General features: G+C 44.6%; 2 protein-coding genes across 10 annotated transcripts in view; both read right to left on the minus strand.

Annotated features, from left to right (window-relative positions):
* The window catches only part of LOC105921527 (FERM and PDZ domain-containing protein 4), a 94831-nt gene extending 88015 nt beyond the window's left edge, over window positions 1-6816 (minus strand). Inside the window, exon 1 of the mRNA XM_021313442.2 lies at window positions 6501-6816. Coding sequence (XP_021169117.2) covers window positions 6501-6730 — 230 coding nt within the window. The 5' untranslated portion in view covers window positions 6731-6816. The remainder of the gene's footprint in view (window positions 1-6500) is intronic.
* A 1522-nt stretch (window positions 6817-8338) lies between these two features.
* Window positions 8339-15554, minus strand: part of LOC105921538 (MSL complex subunit 3) — a 227694-nt gene continuing 220478 nt past the window's right edge. For all 9 annotated transcript variants that reach the window (XM_036128046.1, XM_036128047.1, XM_036128043.1 and 6 more), the window contains 11 exons: window positions 15312-15406; window positions 15124-15221; window positions 14045-14173; window positions 13794-13951; window positions 13554-13712; window positions 13227-13462; window positions 13049-13138; window positions 11998-12107; window positions 11579-11678; window positions 11410-11494; window positions 8339-9433 (listed from right to left, as the gene is read on the minus strand). In XM_036128046.1, coding sequence (XP_035983939.1) covers window positions 9334-9433; window positions 11410-11494; window positions 11579-11678; window positions 11998-12107; window positions 13049-13138; window positions 13227-13462; window positions 13554-13712; window positions 13794-13951; window positions 14045-14173; window positions 15124-15221; window positions 15312-15406 — 1360 coding nt within the window. In that variant the 3' untranslated portion in view covers window positions 8339-9333. The remainder of the gene's footprint in view (window positions 9434-11409; window positions 11495-11578; window positions 11679-11997; window positions 12108-13048; window positions 13139-13226; window positions 13463-13553; window positions 13713-13793; window positions 13952-14044; window positions 14174-15123; window positions 15222-15311; window positions 15407-15554) is intronic.

The raw sequence follows: 15554 nt of genomic DNA on the forward strand, positions 1-15554 counted from the left end.
CCATCTCAAACCTCCCCTTTATCAGTAAGATTATTGAAAAAGTTGTATTTCAACAATTAAACACCTTCTTAACAACGACCAGCCGCTTTGATGGTTTCCAGTCAGGTTTCCGTGCTCACCACAGTACAGAGACCGCCCTTATCAAGGTTTTTAATGACATCCATATAAATACAGACTGTGGAAGAACCACCGTGCTGGTACTATTGGACCTCAGTGCAGCATTTGATACTGTTGATCACTCCATTCTGTTAGAGCGCCTGGAGAACTGGGTCGGCCTCTCTGCTACAGCTCTCCACTGGTTTAAATCCTACTTAAAGGACAGGGACTTTTTTGTATCAGTAGGTAACTTTACATCGAAGATTACAAAAATCACATGTGGGGTTCCCCAAGGGTCCATCCTGGGTCCCCTCCTCTTCAATATCTACATGCTCCCTCTAGCCCAGATAATAAAAAATAACAACATCAGCTACCACAACTATGCAGACGACACACATCACCATGTCACCAGGTGACTATGAACCAATTCAAGCACTGAGTAAATGCCTAGAAGAAATCAATGCATGGATGTGTCAAAATTTTCTTCAGTTGAACAAAAACAAAACAGAAGTAATAATATTTGGACCAATAGAGGAGAGATCAAAAGTTAGCACACAGCTTCAGTCGCTTCAGCTAAAAACCACTGATCAGGCCCGAAATCTGGGAGTAGTGATGGACTCAGACCTGAACCTCCAAAAGCATCTAAAGACAATTACAAGGTCAGCTTTCTACCACCTGAAGAACATTTCTAGGATTAAAGGACTGATGTCTCAGCAGGATCTGGAAAAACTAATCCATGCGTTTATTTTTAGTAGAATTGATTACTGCAACGGTGTTTTTACAGGTCTGCCTAAAAAGTGGATCAGACAGCTGCAGCTGATCCAGAACGCTGCTGCCCGCGTTCTCACTAAGACTAAGAAAGTAGAGCACATAACCCCAGTTCTAAAGTCCTTACACTGGCTCCCTGTATCTCAGAGAATAGACTTTAAAATACTTCTGTTAGTCTATAAATCTCTAAATGGCTTAGCACCTAAATACATCACAGACTTGTTATCAGTGAATCAACACTCCAGACCACTCAGGTCTTCTGGCTCCAGCCTACTCTGCATACCTAGAACCAGAACTAAACAAGGAGAAGCAGCATTTAGTTCCTATGCTCCACTTATCTGGAACAAACTTCCAGAAAACTGTAAAAGTGCAGAAAGCCTGAGTTCCTTTAAATCAAGATTAAAAACACATTTGTTTAGAATTGCCTTTGAATGTTCAAGTTAAAATGTTTTACTGTTTTCAAATGTTCTTTTTTGTTTCTACACTATCCCTACTTGCTTTTATTCTGTTTTATTTTCCAATATTTTAATCATGTAAAGCACTTTGCATTGTCTCTGTACTGAATTGTGCTATATAAATAAATTTGCCTTGCCTTGCCTTGCCTTACAAGTTTGCATATGCGGGTAACACAACCCTGGTATCCTATGTGCCAAATGAGGAGGATTCCGGAGAATGCAGGTGCCCTATCCTACAGAACCTACAGAACCAGAATCTGCAGAGCCTGAAGTAAATGTGTGATGCTGTTCCAGTACATGTTTGGCAACAAGAAGAAGCAGTGCAAAGTGTGGAAGAACGACAGAAAAAAAACAATATAGATGCATCAAGTGCAAAAAGTATTTCTGCAACACACACAGTAAAACTCTGCCCCTCATGTGTTGTACAGGCCATTGGCTAAAGGTCATAGGGCTGATGTGTGTTCTTGACTGATATATTTACTCTGTGTTAATATAGCTTGTGTTGTGCACCTGAATGGGTTAAATTTCTGAATTCAAAAAACTAAAAGTCACTAGTTTTGGAAAAACCTTGCTTCACGTGTGAATTTGTTTCCATTCATATCATGATTTTATTATAATTAATTTGCTTTATTATGTTTTAAATAACCAAATATTTTGTTTATACAACTTGAAATTAGGATGAAGTAACATTTGTTGAGTATTTTTACATAAAAGTGTTTGATTGTGAGGCATTAAAAAGCACAAAATGCAACGGGTCCACCAGACCCACGAACACTGGCTGAGTAACGATAATATGAACACCACACAAGGGTTAAAGGATGGATTTCACCTTTGAAGGAAGAAAACCCGTCCGAACCAACCTGGATCTATGTGAATAAGAGGTTTTGAGTCGGTGCTCTCCTAACAGCAGAAGCAGCGCGAGATTATAGCCGCAACACAGAACACCTGCCCAAGCTGATTTCTGGCACTAATATCTCATGAGGTGGACAGCAAAACAAAAACAAAAAAAAACACATGTAAACATCACAACATTAATTCACTTGCCCTTTTTGCCTTTTTTTAAAAAAGAGGATAAAAGAAAATAGCTGTTTGTGTTTGTAAATCTAAACTAAAATTGTATCACCGACCGACGTACATGTAGGTATTAAAGAGCTCGAGACTAAAAGCTGATCTGTCTTCAACATTCATCTCATAAAATTGGACCCTCATGAACGTAGCATGGTAAAGGTTGCGTAAAGTATCCTTCAGATGTCAAGTGTGCACAAGTCATGGGACCCTGTGTTTACCGGGAAAGAAAGCGGAATGCCCCGAAATGCACAGGAAGTGAACACTAAGAAGGTACTTTAAAAAGCAGCCTGGAGGTCTTAAAACATGTGAATTCAATTAGTGTAATCTATAGGTTTCATGAAAGTAACCTGTGAGTTCATGAAGTGTAAACTTTATGTTCCGGGAATACACACCGTTGCCTGGAAAGTACCCTGGAAGTCTGGGAATAAAACTTTGTGAGTTTGCAGGGAAGTACCTAAATGGACAATAGGTCAGTAAATTGCAGAGAACAGTTTGTTCCAGAAATGTGATCTTTAAGTGAGATGCCGACTGGTTGGGACTCTTCCCTAATCCTGTTTATTGAAATACCTGCTGTGATGCGAATGCTAGCTTGTGATCGGCTGTAAACCCCCAACAAACAGTAAGCTATTAGCACTCAACACTTTTTCACCTTATATGCATCTTACTTGGAGTTAATCTTTTTCCACACTGCACTCTACAAACCAATCGGTAATATGGGCACTTGGTGCTTTGTCTAAAAATTGACACAAGGTGCATGCTGGGAATCAAACCAATGTACTACTTCATTTGTTCCACAGATTTTAGCGTTATATACTAGTATTTCTACACTACGAGAATTTGCATTGCTTGTGCTTTTTTTCCCCCCACACGTAGAACCACAATATTGAATCTTCTTGGAGGAACATTTATTGATCAGAACCCTTACATATAAACCCATAATTGAGTTGGAAATGAGCCTCTGAGGCTGAGGAGAATCTAACTTTTGACTAAAACCGTACAATGACAGCGAAACGCAAGACAACTCAAGACGTCTAGGCCAGATCTATTTGGCACACTGAATAATGTCCTCGTGCCTCAACGCTGAACTACCGTCCCAAATGTCATTGCTTATCTTCGTTATTGACGTCCGTCTCCATCTTCGCTCTAAAGTCTCAAACATGATCAAGTGATGCAATGCACGGCTAACTCCCAGGTATCATAGAGCTTTGCTGTTGCGTTAAATTGTGATTAATCATGTCCTCTGTCGTTACGCGCCACGCATCATGGCTAATAAACTTGACTACCACCGGTACTGAGTAAAGATAACTTTTTGCATGCACAGAAATTTACTTAAGTTGGATTTTGCAGTGCAAAAACAAAAAAACATAGCCCTTTTCAAAGTGTTGCTCTTTTTTATCTTTTTACACGTTTACCAAGCGCTTCCATGCAGAATTATTATCCTAATCCAAAGAATACATTCAACAGGTCACATTTTTACCTTTAATACTATCCTGGTTCGACTTCATCACGCGTTTTCCCAAATTTCTGACTTAATGCACAAAAGAATCACTCACTGGCCAATTTAATCAGCTGTATCTATTTATTTGTTGGTCAACTGTGTTTTAACGTTGAGACATCAATTCCTATTGCCACATTGCTAGACAGGACACTGGGGGGCAAAAAAAACAAAACCAAAAAAAAAACAAAAACTGTTTTAACGTTGATTTCCTATTCCTATTTAGTCCACACTTCATGTTAGGAATAACATGTTGCTTACTTTTCCCCTTTTACTCACCTAATTACCAGTAAATAGATCTTGGCTTGTTATCAATACATTCTGTTACTCGATATATTGGTTATTAGTTATTTAATCCTAATTTTAGATGAAATTTGTTGATTTTAAATAAATATTCAACAATGATGCGACACAGAAATCTCCCAATTCTTTTTAACGTCAAACAGATAGCTTCCTAGATAGGAAGCATTTTCTACAAACATCAACATAATTAAACTGGCTTTGAAATCCCTACATCATTTCCACAAAAAAAAAAAAAAAAAAAAAAAAAAAAAAAACTTCCTTTGAAATTCCCTAGAAGGCCAATCTATTTACAGCTTTCTTCAGATGAAATGATGCAAAATGCACTGGAACATGGAAATACTCTCGTCCATGACAGCCCGGACCATATCGCAATCCTCAGGCTACCACCGGCTGAAGGGCAAGGTCCAATAATAAGAACCATGACTGCAGAAAAGCTCTGTTGGGCTCAGATGAAGCGGGGTGACAGAGCGTCAGAGAGAGAGAGGAGGAGGAGGGTGAAGAGGGAAAAAGTCAAAGCAAAAAGGAAATTAAAGGTTAATAAAATGGGGAACGAGAGCAAAACACTGGAAACGGGGTCATATCTCAACATGTTGGTAGGCCTTCTCCTTTCCTCTGCTGTGTGATTAGTATTTGATGTTGTTCTTGATTTTCTCGCCTAGTGTCAGAAAATATCCGCATCATTACTAAGCATAAACAGAAACTGCACAGAAGGAGCCAAAACAGCAAGTAACCGACAGAAAGGTGTGGTACTATTTGCATTAGGCGCTTCGTCTCCCCCTGGATGGTACTGCCTGGCGAAGCTCTCCTCGATGTATCCGTTAACTACGCGGTACAGCGTCGTATGAAATATTGTCGTCAACCGCTGCGCCCCAGCTGTTCTACGATTAAAGATAGCTTTTGAAAAACGCCGCGTGACCCTTGTGTCTTGCTGAGTAAGAACGTGCAAAACGGCGGTGCCATCCCAACCCGTTGCTGTGCCGTGTACCGTCGTTTCAACTTGTGAAAATTGTAGAGAGTAAAGTTTATTGAAAACGTCTGGGACAAAATGGAAAGTCGCCTCTGTTCTTGTTGTGGAGCTATTGCCTTGTATCGCATAAGTCTTAAAAACACCTGAAAATGATTTCACTAGTTACTTAGAACTTTCTTTTTGCAGAAGCGGTTGTTTTTTTCCCTGACCTGTCTGGGTAAGGAAAGGGCTTTCTGCCACAGGAAGCTAAATACTGACCGTGTGTTTATTTGTACCAGCGCTGATGACATTTCATACCCTTCTTTCCCGACAACTAGTGATTTAAAGTCATTCCTATAATCTACTCCTACTGTGAGGAAACGCGTCTCTGTTGCTCCACTGAGGTGCCCTGCAAAAGTATTCCTACACCTCACATTTTCTCACATCAAAACATCAAACAGCACCTTATTTTATCGTTAGTCTTTATACCTTTTTGTATTAATTATCAACTTAAATCAATTCAAGTCTTAATCTTGTCATTCACTTTAATAAAGTCTGATTTTTTAAGTATTTGCTGTTATAAGGACTAAAAGAAATGAAGTGAAGCACGATGGTTACTGAAAACTATTTGGATCTGAGTTCGCTGTCTTTGTTCAGGCTTGAATTTCATTCACCAAATGAGTTTAAACTGTAGTAAGAGAAGTAAAAACAACTGCTTCCACGCTGCTTTCTATTATTATTTTTTATCTAACATTCAGATTAAACTCCAGAAAAATCAAAACAGTATATTAAACTCACCTATTATGTGAACTCGAAAACAGTTTTATACAGAGAGACGTAGTCCCCGGTTGGACTTAAGACGTGCCTGCCCTGATCTAAAACTTTTTCAGTGATCGAAATGAAAGCCGCCCAGAAAAAGGACACGGGGCTTTGCGAGCGCCGAGGCTTTGCGAGCGACGGCGAAATGTAATTCCACCGCTCAGATCCCTGTAGCGTGATGGTGGGTTGCAAAATGAAAGGAAATGAGAAAGAGGAGACTAAACGCGGGGTGAATAATACCCCTCGGTCTCCCCGACTCCCAGACGCTCTCGGAGGACTTCCAGGAGGAGCTGTGATTTATGGCCTCCATCTAAACTAATGCGGGGCTTTGTTTGGTCCCCCCCCCCCACCGTCCTGTGGCAGGGAATCACGTTGCCATTACAGAAGCACTTGTGATTAAAATCTGATGAAACCGATAATCATCGTCAGAGCTGAAAACTTGAGAGCCGAGTCTGGCTAAATCTGCAGCACTCACTGTTTTCGCTGAAAGGTCAAGTTTAAACCAGAATCCTGAGTGCTTTAAAAAATGTTACCGGGCTCACTCACTCACTTGTTGAGAAAAGACGTCTCCCGCCATTCGGCCTTGCCGGGTCGCCCTTCGCTCTCGTGTGGACGGCGCCTCTCGGGGAGCCGGTCCTCGAACGGCTCCCGGCCGCAGGATCTGTCGGAGCCGACGGAGGTGAGGTCAGTGCTGAGGTCGAACGACGTCCAGGACGAGTCGGAGGAGAAGGAAGAGCTGGTGTCCAGCCACTCCTCGAACAAGCAGTGTTTGGCGTCCATGACAGGACTCACGGGGAGGGAGACGAACGACGAAGGTTGGGGCACCGAGGGAGCCCTCCTCGATCTCAGCGGAGGAAGACCAACAGAACCAATAAGCGCCAACGTTACAGAGTTGAGATTGTGATGCGGTTTTTGAAGAAAGAAAACCACTCAGACAAACGAAGACGAGGAAGCGGGAAGGAACGACAGGAAGACAGCGGGTAGAGGCAAACATCCTGGGTAAAAGGTGCGAGCAGCACTTAGAAGGCGATGGCTCACATTCCATTGAATTCAATTTTTGCCCCGCCACAATCAAATTAAGGGGTAAGCCGATACCGACGGCGCAGGAGGGGGAGATCGATTGGAGACGCATGGAGAGGCTTGAACCCGCGGCCTCTGCGGCTACGCGATAGCGCCGCGTGAACCAACAGCGTCTCGGGTTGCACCGATCCGCGGTTCGTTACGAGAAGTCCGATCCGGGCCAAATTCGATTAAGGCCCACCGCTAATACCCAATTAGAGCTCTGATGTGGGGAGAACACGTTCGCCCGCTTCCCACAGGTACAACGGGAGTAAACTAAGAGCATAGCTCCTTAGACGGGGAAGGTGTTAAAGAATCAAAGAACTTATCTAATTTCTGCCATAGCCAAGTTCTACTTGGCGTTGACTTTTTATACTCGGCGCTGCACATTCAGGCGCAGCACACGGTAAAGGCGAACGGGTTTCCGAGGAAACAGATTTTAACGTCAGCGTCCAAACAAAAATGCTATCCAAGCTAGCTTTGGCAAGGCATGCCACAGCAAAATTTCTGAGTCATAAAGAGGCAAACTCGCAGGTGTGCTTTGGATCATTATCCTGCTGCTTAACCCGAAAGCACTGATGTTGAAGGTCGTTGCCGGATGGTCTCCTTCCGTTTGTGAGCAGAATCGGTCGTTCCCGCCAATTTGAGGTCTCCAGGGTGACGAAGCAGTCTTAGGCCATCACACGACCACCTCCATGCTGGACTGTCAGCAGAATCTTCAGTTCCCAAAACACTTAGAAAGTGTCTAAATATGACCTCAAACGGTCTGTATCTTATTTTTTAGCATCACTGCAAGTCAAAGCTTACTTCCACATAAACCCGAGGAGAAAACGTAAAGCCGAGCTAGATTTGTCTGTGGAGTCACCTGAAGACAATTGGTGTCCTCAACCTGAGACATTTTTTTAGATCAAAGGGGGCAAATACTACCGAGTGAAGACGAGACGTACCAGCAGACTGCTAGGAGAGACGACTGGATTCTGAAATTTGGTGTTTGGCAATTTAGTAGCAGTTAATGTGTTTCATTAACGGCTACTTCCAGACCGTGCATAGTTACTCTGGTCCGGTCTTTTCATTAAAATAGAAACTATTCATTTATTATTGTTTATAGGTAATTTGTATGCAAAAAAAAAAAAAACATGAGCGGGTTTGGCAGGAAAATTGCTTTAGCCCAAGATTTTACATCCTCCCAAATCCAGGCCCCGCACGTCTCGGTACGTTCCTGAAGAGTCATTCAGTTGAAAACGGCGTCTAACACCAGCTCCTAGAAGACTCATCTATATTCACTGCCACATTCTCAGAACCTTACGCATGCATAGAAAAGGCGACCAGTTGGAGAAAAGGTCTTTATTTTATTTCTTTTTTTACAAAGAACAGAGGCACAATGGAGAAACAACTCACTGCAAGGGGGAGGAAAAAAAAAAAAAAGCCCAACGTGTTTCTTATAACAGATTTTTGATTATTCGCTTCAAGTCTGAGGTCCTGTCAGAGAGGAGGCTTGTGACGGAAAATAAATAGCATACAGATGCGGTGGACATATTTACAGGGTCACAAGATGGTCGGATTAGGTTTTCATTCATGTTACATCCAGAGTGGATAGGTCTGTACGTCTATTTCTTAGATTTATAATTAAAAAAGAACTTTCCTAATTAGTCATTTTTCTTCATATTCAATTAGCTGGACTGCTCTTGTGGAGAGTAAGCGCTCCGTTGAACAGAATACGGCAGAACTTGAACAAATAAGATGTTAGGCAGCGCCATGCAATAAAACGTAGGGAACGGAACAAGACGGCAAACATTCAAATTTATAAAGAAAAACGCAGGAGAAGAAGACAACATTCATTAGCTGAAGAATTAGAAATTGCCAAAACAAGAAGAAAAAAAAGTAAAGGATAGAAAGCCAAAGTCATGTTGCAGTCTGGCAATATTTTGGACCAATGAGAAGAGGAGGAAGAGGAGGAAGTCCCTCTCTGGAAAGTTCAGAACTTCCAAACAGGCGCACAATCCCCTCCACAGAGAGGTAAGCAGGAGAAGAGCAACACAGAACTTTTTGTTTCCCCAACCCCCATTCTTCAAAGAACGGGTGACAACGCTGATGGCGAAGGGAAATGCAACAGAAATAAAGGGTCAGCCGTGAGAACTCTAGACTTCACGGAAATCAGCATGCACTCCACGTTACTGCAAAGCAGAAAACTGTAGTCCTGCATGCAGGAGCAACATGGAAGAAACCGCATCCACACAGCAGCAGCAGCAGAGGAAGGGATGGAAAACAGAAGTGGGAGATTTCTTTCCCCCCCCCCAGAGGTGCTGCATCGGTCCGGGTCTCCTTTAGTAAACCGGCCTCGGTTGCTTCATGCTGTAGTGGGCCTCTGATGCCGACACGTATGCCGACTCGGGGAAGAAATCCTCGTGGTACTCTGCCAGAAACCTAAGAGAGGTAGGGGAACATGGGAGGGTACAAGTGGAGGGAAACCCAGTGAGACACCGTCGGCGTTGAATATCGATTGATCTCATTTATCGGACGACTAAAAAAGTCTTGGTCCCACGTTCCGCTTCACATCCTCCTCTGGTTTTTTTCCTGGACATCCCACGACTCATTCCAAGAAAACTTAAGCCCAATCGGCCTTTGTATATTTTACAGAAAAGCCCCCAACACACACACACACACACACACACACACACACACACGTTTGTCTCTTTACCAGAGGAACCCAATCTGAGACGAAGTGAACATGGGAGTGACCGACCAGCAGTCAGAGAGCAGCAGAAGTTTAAAAAAAAAAAAAAAAAAACTCCCCCTCCCTCTTCCTATCTAATCAGCAGCGGGGGAAAACTAATCCGGAATCTTCTTAGTATCCGCTACTCGGCCAAATCCTCTAAATCTTGCCATCTCATCTTAGCTCCACCGGCCTTTCTAATCTCAATGCAAACAAATTATCCTCATCAGAGGAGAACTTATAAACAGGGAACATCAAGACGGCGGAGCGGGACGCTGGCGGTAAAGGAGGTCAGTAAAGAGCGGGTTCTGGGCGTTGCTCAGCGCCGGGCCCATTTTCCGACGCTTAAAGCGGCTAATATTTACACGTGTCTTTAACAACAAGCAAAGATTAATGGGCCGTATGGATTTATGCGAGCGTGCGGCTCGGTTCCTGTCCCAAGAGCTAGCGGGACAGAGCAGACGTTTGAACCGCGAGTGCATTCGACATGTGCGCACACTCCGCCCAGACTTAATCGCAATCCTTCTTGCCGAGGCAAAAGGGGGGAGAGCGAGGAGATCAGCTGCGCCCAAATCCCCGGCATGCACCGCGCGCGGCAGTCTCTGGGACATCAATCAGTTTTTGCCCACTCGGCACAATCTGCCCCGGAGGCTGATTACGGAGTAAAAACACGGAGCGCGTCCCAAAAGGGTCGAGCCGAAGTACGCGGCTGAGTCTACAGCGTGGTGGCCATCGCATCTATGCTGACACAAAAAAAAAAACAAGTTAATGACTAAAATTATTTAAAAAAAATGCTATTATGACGTTTATATGAAAAGATCTTTTTTTTTTAAAACAGATTAAACAGCAAATAAACAAAAAATATATAACGTGACACTTAAATAGAAAACAAATAACACCTGAAACAGAATTTTTAATGAATTAAATGAATCAGATGATTGATCACTGCAAACAGTATGTGTGGTAATCCATCTGCCTTTAAGAACCAATTAGCTGTGCATCATTACGCTGATTGCTGCAGGTAAAGAGATGCCCTCTGACCCAGCAAAGGATGACGCGCTCCCCAGGAGAAACCGCTGAGGCATCGGCTCTCCGTATTCAACACGCATAGTAAAGCAAGCAGAAAACCCATTCTGCACTTCTTTGTGCAACCAGGAGGCCCAAAAAAAAAAAAAAAAAAAGGGTATCTGGTGACGATAAAGCGGAAGGGACGCATGTTTGGCTCTCTGGCGCCGCCTGCTGGAAGGAGCTGGGTATTGTTGGAGTTTGATTAGAGAATGAAAAGACCTAAATCCCTGAAGATCGCTGGTGCGGATTTAAAGATTAGACTCCCGCGCTTGTGTAACGCCCCCTCATCTCCCGCCCTGTAACAGGAGGTCTCCTTCCGACCATCTGCATTCACAAGCTCCGCCCCTAATTTTGGATCCAGCGCTTCCAAGGTTGTTCTGACGGGCCTCGCTCGGATCGGCAAAAGCCACGGTTCCTCAAATTGAATTTCGACCTCTATCAATAGTTTGTGATACAGAATTAACTCCCCTTTGACCCACATTAGAGAAAATTTTATTTTTCTTAAAAGAAGGTCGACTGTTTTGCTGAGATTGCATTAAGACGCTTAAACAGATCCACTGTTACACTAGTTCTGGTTTAACACCAAGGCGGATGCTTTATGGTAGAGGACGATCGATACCTTAGGAAGAGCTCCAGATGTTTGATCAGGGCTCTGAGGTTCCGCTCAGGGATCTGCATTTTCCCCAGGATCTCTGGAAGCTTGACTGGAAGCAGAGAAAGCAGCGACGTGAGCCTTTAGCTGTGCTTTAAGAGTCGAGACGGATGTGAGCGGAGTGGGAAAAACCAACCGAAAAGCCGCAGGAGGTGCTGGGACCCGTACAGGTAAGAGGGCGGAGGAGGCTGGTCGCTCAGAGGGTAGTTATCAGGCGTCAGCTTCCAGCTCAGAACCTGGTTGAGGAGACAAAAAGGCATTTAATAAAAAAAAAAAAAAAAGTCATATTTCATCATTCATACCAATTAAAGTTGATAAAGCAGAAATTTGAAAGCTACGTCAGTTAAACTTGTTTCAACAGGTCAATGGATGCGATTCTGGTCATTTTGTGGTAGAAAAAAAAAATCTAGCTTGTATTTTTCTATATTTTCCAGTGCCAGATTATCAATAAACTAGGGATTTATTTTAGGCCGTTTCTCACATTTCAACCAAAGCTGGCAAGAAACATGCAGCTTGCTGCGTTTTTTACTATTTGTTCCCTTAAACGTAGCAGACCTCGTTGAGCTCGTTGTTCCTCCGGCTCTCCAGCCCGTAGAAGGGCCGGCTCCTCTCTTTGCTCGGCGTCAACGGCAACGGGGACGAGGAGCCGCTGTGGACCGGGGTTTCTGGGTGACCAGAGGCGAAAAAGGTGCTGTCAGAATACAATGCTTCAGGAAACAAAGCGTGCATGGAGGGGCAGGGGGATGCTGCCATCTACTGGACTAAATTGGTTACTACAACCTACGCTCATAAGCAGGAATAACGCCGATTCATGATTCAACTGATGAGGATAACAAGTAAATTCTCATCTGTTGTAAGCGATAAGGCGGGGGGCTCCCCTGAGGGTCCTGAAGTCATCATCAATTGATTGTTTAGGAACTGCAGATATTTTTAACCTGACACAAGCCAGATGTATGTCACACCGCCTAGCTTCACTCACATACATCTGGGACCTCTCCATAGGAATTGCCTTTATTGAAGGCTGGGACTTATCAAAAATTCTTGCATATGATTGGATAAGCCACTTGTCTGTCATCTTTATCGACGCGCTATTTCAACCAGTCACACCGAAGCTAACCCGTGATGCTGATGATAGCGCCGACCGCGTTAAGGACTAAAGGCCTCCTAATATGGTTCGCGCTAACCGCTCCGGAAAACAAAACTTGCCAAATCCGGTTGGGAGAAGGGCGAAAACATGGTTTCCACCAACAAAAGCTTTCAGAGCCGTTCTCTGATGTTCTTTTAATGAAACAATATTAGGTAGATTGGACAACACAGAAGAAATAGCAGCATCAATGTTAACGCTTGCTCGATGCGAGCCGCCATTGCTATCAAAACAGTCTCACGTCATGGTCGCGTCTCCACTACGTCACATCTATGAAATGCCAGCCCTGCGTCCTGATTGGCCAGACCATAAAATTGGTTGGAGAATCATTTTCTACCGGCGATGTCCCGGATGTATGTGAGTGGAGCTAGGCGGAGCAACATACAGCTGGCTTTGTCAGGTTATGATATTTTATGTTCAAATAAAACTAAGAGTGCTGTTCAATAAAGAGCTTAATCGTACTTTTTTCAAGGTTGAGGAAGAACTTGGGTTGCGATGACGTGTCGACCGATCGCCGCTTGAGCTGCGGGGAAGCTGTGGCGCTGCCTCCGCCTGTTAGCATAAAGCACACGTCAGAAACCTTAAATCGGATCCTAAACTGCAAAAAAAAGGTTAATATTTAAGGCATTTGGAGTTGCACCTCCGCTGCTCCCCTCGGCGGGCCGATCTCCCCCCGACGTGTTCCTGGTGGAGCGCCTGAGGGACTGCGACTGGTAGGAGATGCAGTCCATGTCGGGGTGGCGGCGGCGCTTCGGAGTCGGGGCCGGAGCGGTGGGCGTGGTGGCGGAGGTGTCGCTCAGCGCCGGCTGGCTGTCTGTGGACTGAGGCGTCGGGGGGTTGTGGGCGGGCGGGCTCGGGCTGCGCTCTCGCTGGGCGCTGTCGCAAAAAAGGTTTGGATCAGACGGGGTCAAACGTCTCGGATAGGGGCGTCACCGAAGGATGACGCTTTCATCACGCTTGTACCTACTTGCTGGAGCCGGGGGACGTTTCGGCGGCCGCCAGGAGCAGCCTGGAGGAGCTGACCTTTTTGAACTGGGCTTGTTCGCAGGGGTAGAGGAGGATCATGGGTAGGGTGAAGTCGAAGGTGATGCGCAGACCGTCCACCATCTCCTTACAGAGCTCTTCGCTGGAAAGAAAGCAAAGCCAGGAGGTTTACGTGAGCGCGTCCCCGTTCGCTCCCGTCCTCTCCGGACGCGGGAAACCTCACCTCCTCTCCGGGGGGATGGGCTGGGGGCTGCCGCTCTGCACCGTGGTCTGCTGGCGCCTGTACCGCTCGTTGGCCATGAAGGCCTTGTTGATGGCAAAGTGCTTGACGTAGGACTCCAGGATGTGGACGACGTTGGTCTGACAGGGGACCATGACGAGCTGGAGGAGAGACCGCGACACGTTGCCGTGAAAGCGAGCCGAGACAGGAAACCGCAACCCCCCCCCCCCCCCCCCCCAGGGACAGAGAGCTACCTTTTTCCTCTTGTTGATGTAGAAGCAGTCGTCCTCCAGCTTCTTCTTCAGGACCTCCGGGATGTTGATGTCCACGTGGACGACCTTCTCCTCGCACTCCCTCTTCACGTTTAGGTCCGGGTCGACCCGCTGCAACACAAGCAGGAAGAAGCGCGCTCGTGTTTCAGGGCAAACCGTTTTCCGCGGGGTCTAAAGCAGGGGCGTCAAACTCATTTTGGTTCAGGGGACGCATACAGCTTAATTACTCAAGAGGGCCACACGAGTAAACTCATTGCAAGATTGAATAGAACTAATAAATGTGGACTTGTTGTTGATTTTTATATTAAATGAATTTCACTTTTACACAATATATTATGAATAACCTCAGCGTTTTTAAGAAAAGTATGTGCGATTTCAACAATACTTTTACTCAGTTAAACATTTACTTGTGCATTATACATAAGAACTGCTCACAGTGATTGTACAATGTTGAAAAACATTTATTCACATTTTTTGGAACTTAAAAACACTGTCCTGCATGACAAAATACATCAAATAGATAAACATTAGGAAATTATTTAAAATCAATTTTCCACATCTAAAGCTCAGTGCTACCATCTGCTAATTAAAACACAGCGCCCCTCGTGGACAATATAGGAACTGCAGATTTTCAATTAAATGAAGTACATGTTTTTTTTCAATAATTGTTTTATCATTCTCTCCCTTTTATCTCCTCTTTCTTTCACCTTTTCTTTTGTTCTTCTTGTTCTTCTTTTCCTCTCCTACTTTCCCATTGTAGTGTCCATATCATTTGAGATATTCCCCGCATGAATCATAATAAAACTATTCACATTCATAAATCAAGTGGAGCACTATGGCTAAAACCGTACTCCTCCACTTGTAAAAGTCATATCTGATGAGCTCTTTTTGGCATTAAGACAAGTTAATTCTTATTGCCACATTGCCAGCAAGGACAATTATTTATTTTTTTCCTTTTTAAGTTGAATAATGATAATGCATTTAGCCACCAGGCAGGACTAAATTGCCTGCGGGCCGTATGTTTGACACCCCTGGTCTAAACGGACGCTGGGACTCCTCACCATCTTGTTGATGTCTTCAGAGAAGGTGCTGTCGCCGCTGTTCGAAGAGTCCGGGTCCGAGTCGTCCCCTTCGCTGCTGTCCGAGGTCGAAATCAAACCTGCGTGCGGCGAGAGAGAAAAGCGGCTGCTGTTAAGGCGACCGCAGAGGCGACCGGGGTGAGCCGACGCGGACGAGACGGAGTCCTCACAAGCGTCATCGCTGTCCTCCTCCTTAGGGAGAGTCTTCAGAGAAGATTTGTTACCAGACTGACGACGACGCCTCTTCGTCCATCCCTTTCTCTTCCTTTTCACCAAGAGGAGACAGAACCAAAGGAAAAGTCAGAGACCTGGGGCCATTAAGGCCGACGACCAGATGAGGCGATTCTCCAGGCAGTTCAAGCTGGAGAGTTGTTGTTTTTTCTTTTTAAATCTACACAGCTACATTATATGCT

This window comes from Fundulus heteroclitus, chromosome 24, assembly GCF_011125445.2.
Source record: "Fundulus heteroclitus isolate FHET01 chromosome 24, MU-UCD_Fhet_4.1, whole genome shotgun sequence".
Taxonomy (NCBI): Eukaryota; Metazoa; Chordata; class Actinopteri; order Cyprinodontiformes; family Fundulidae; genus Fundulus; species Fundulus heteroclitus.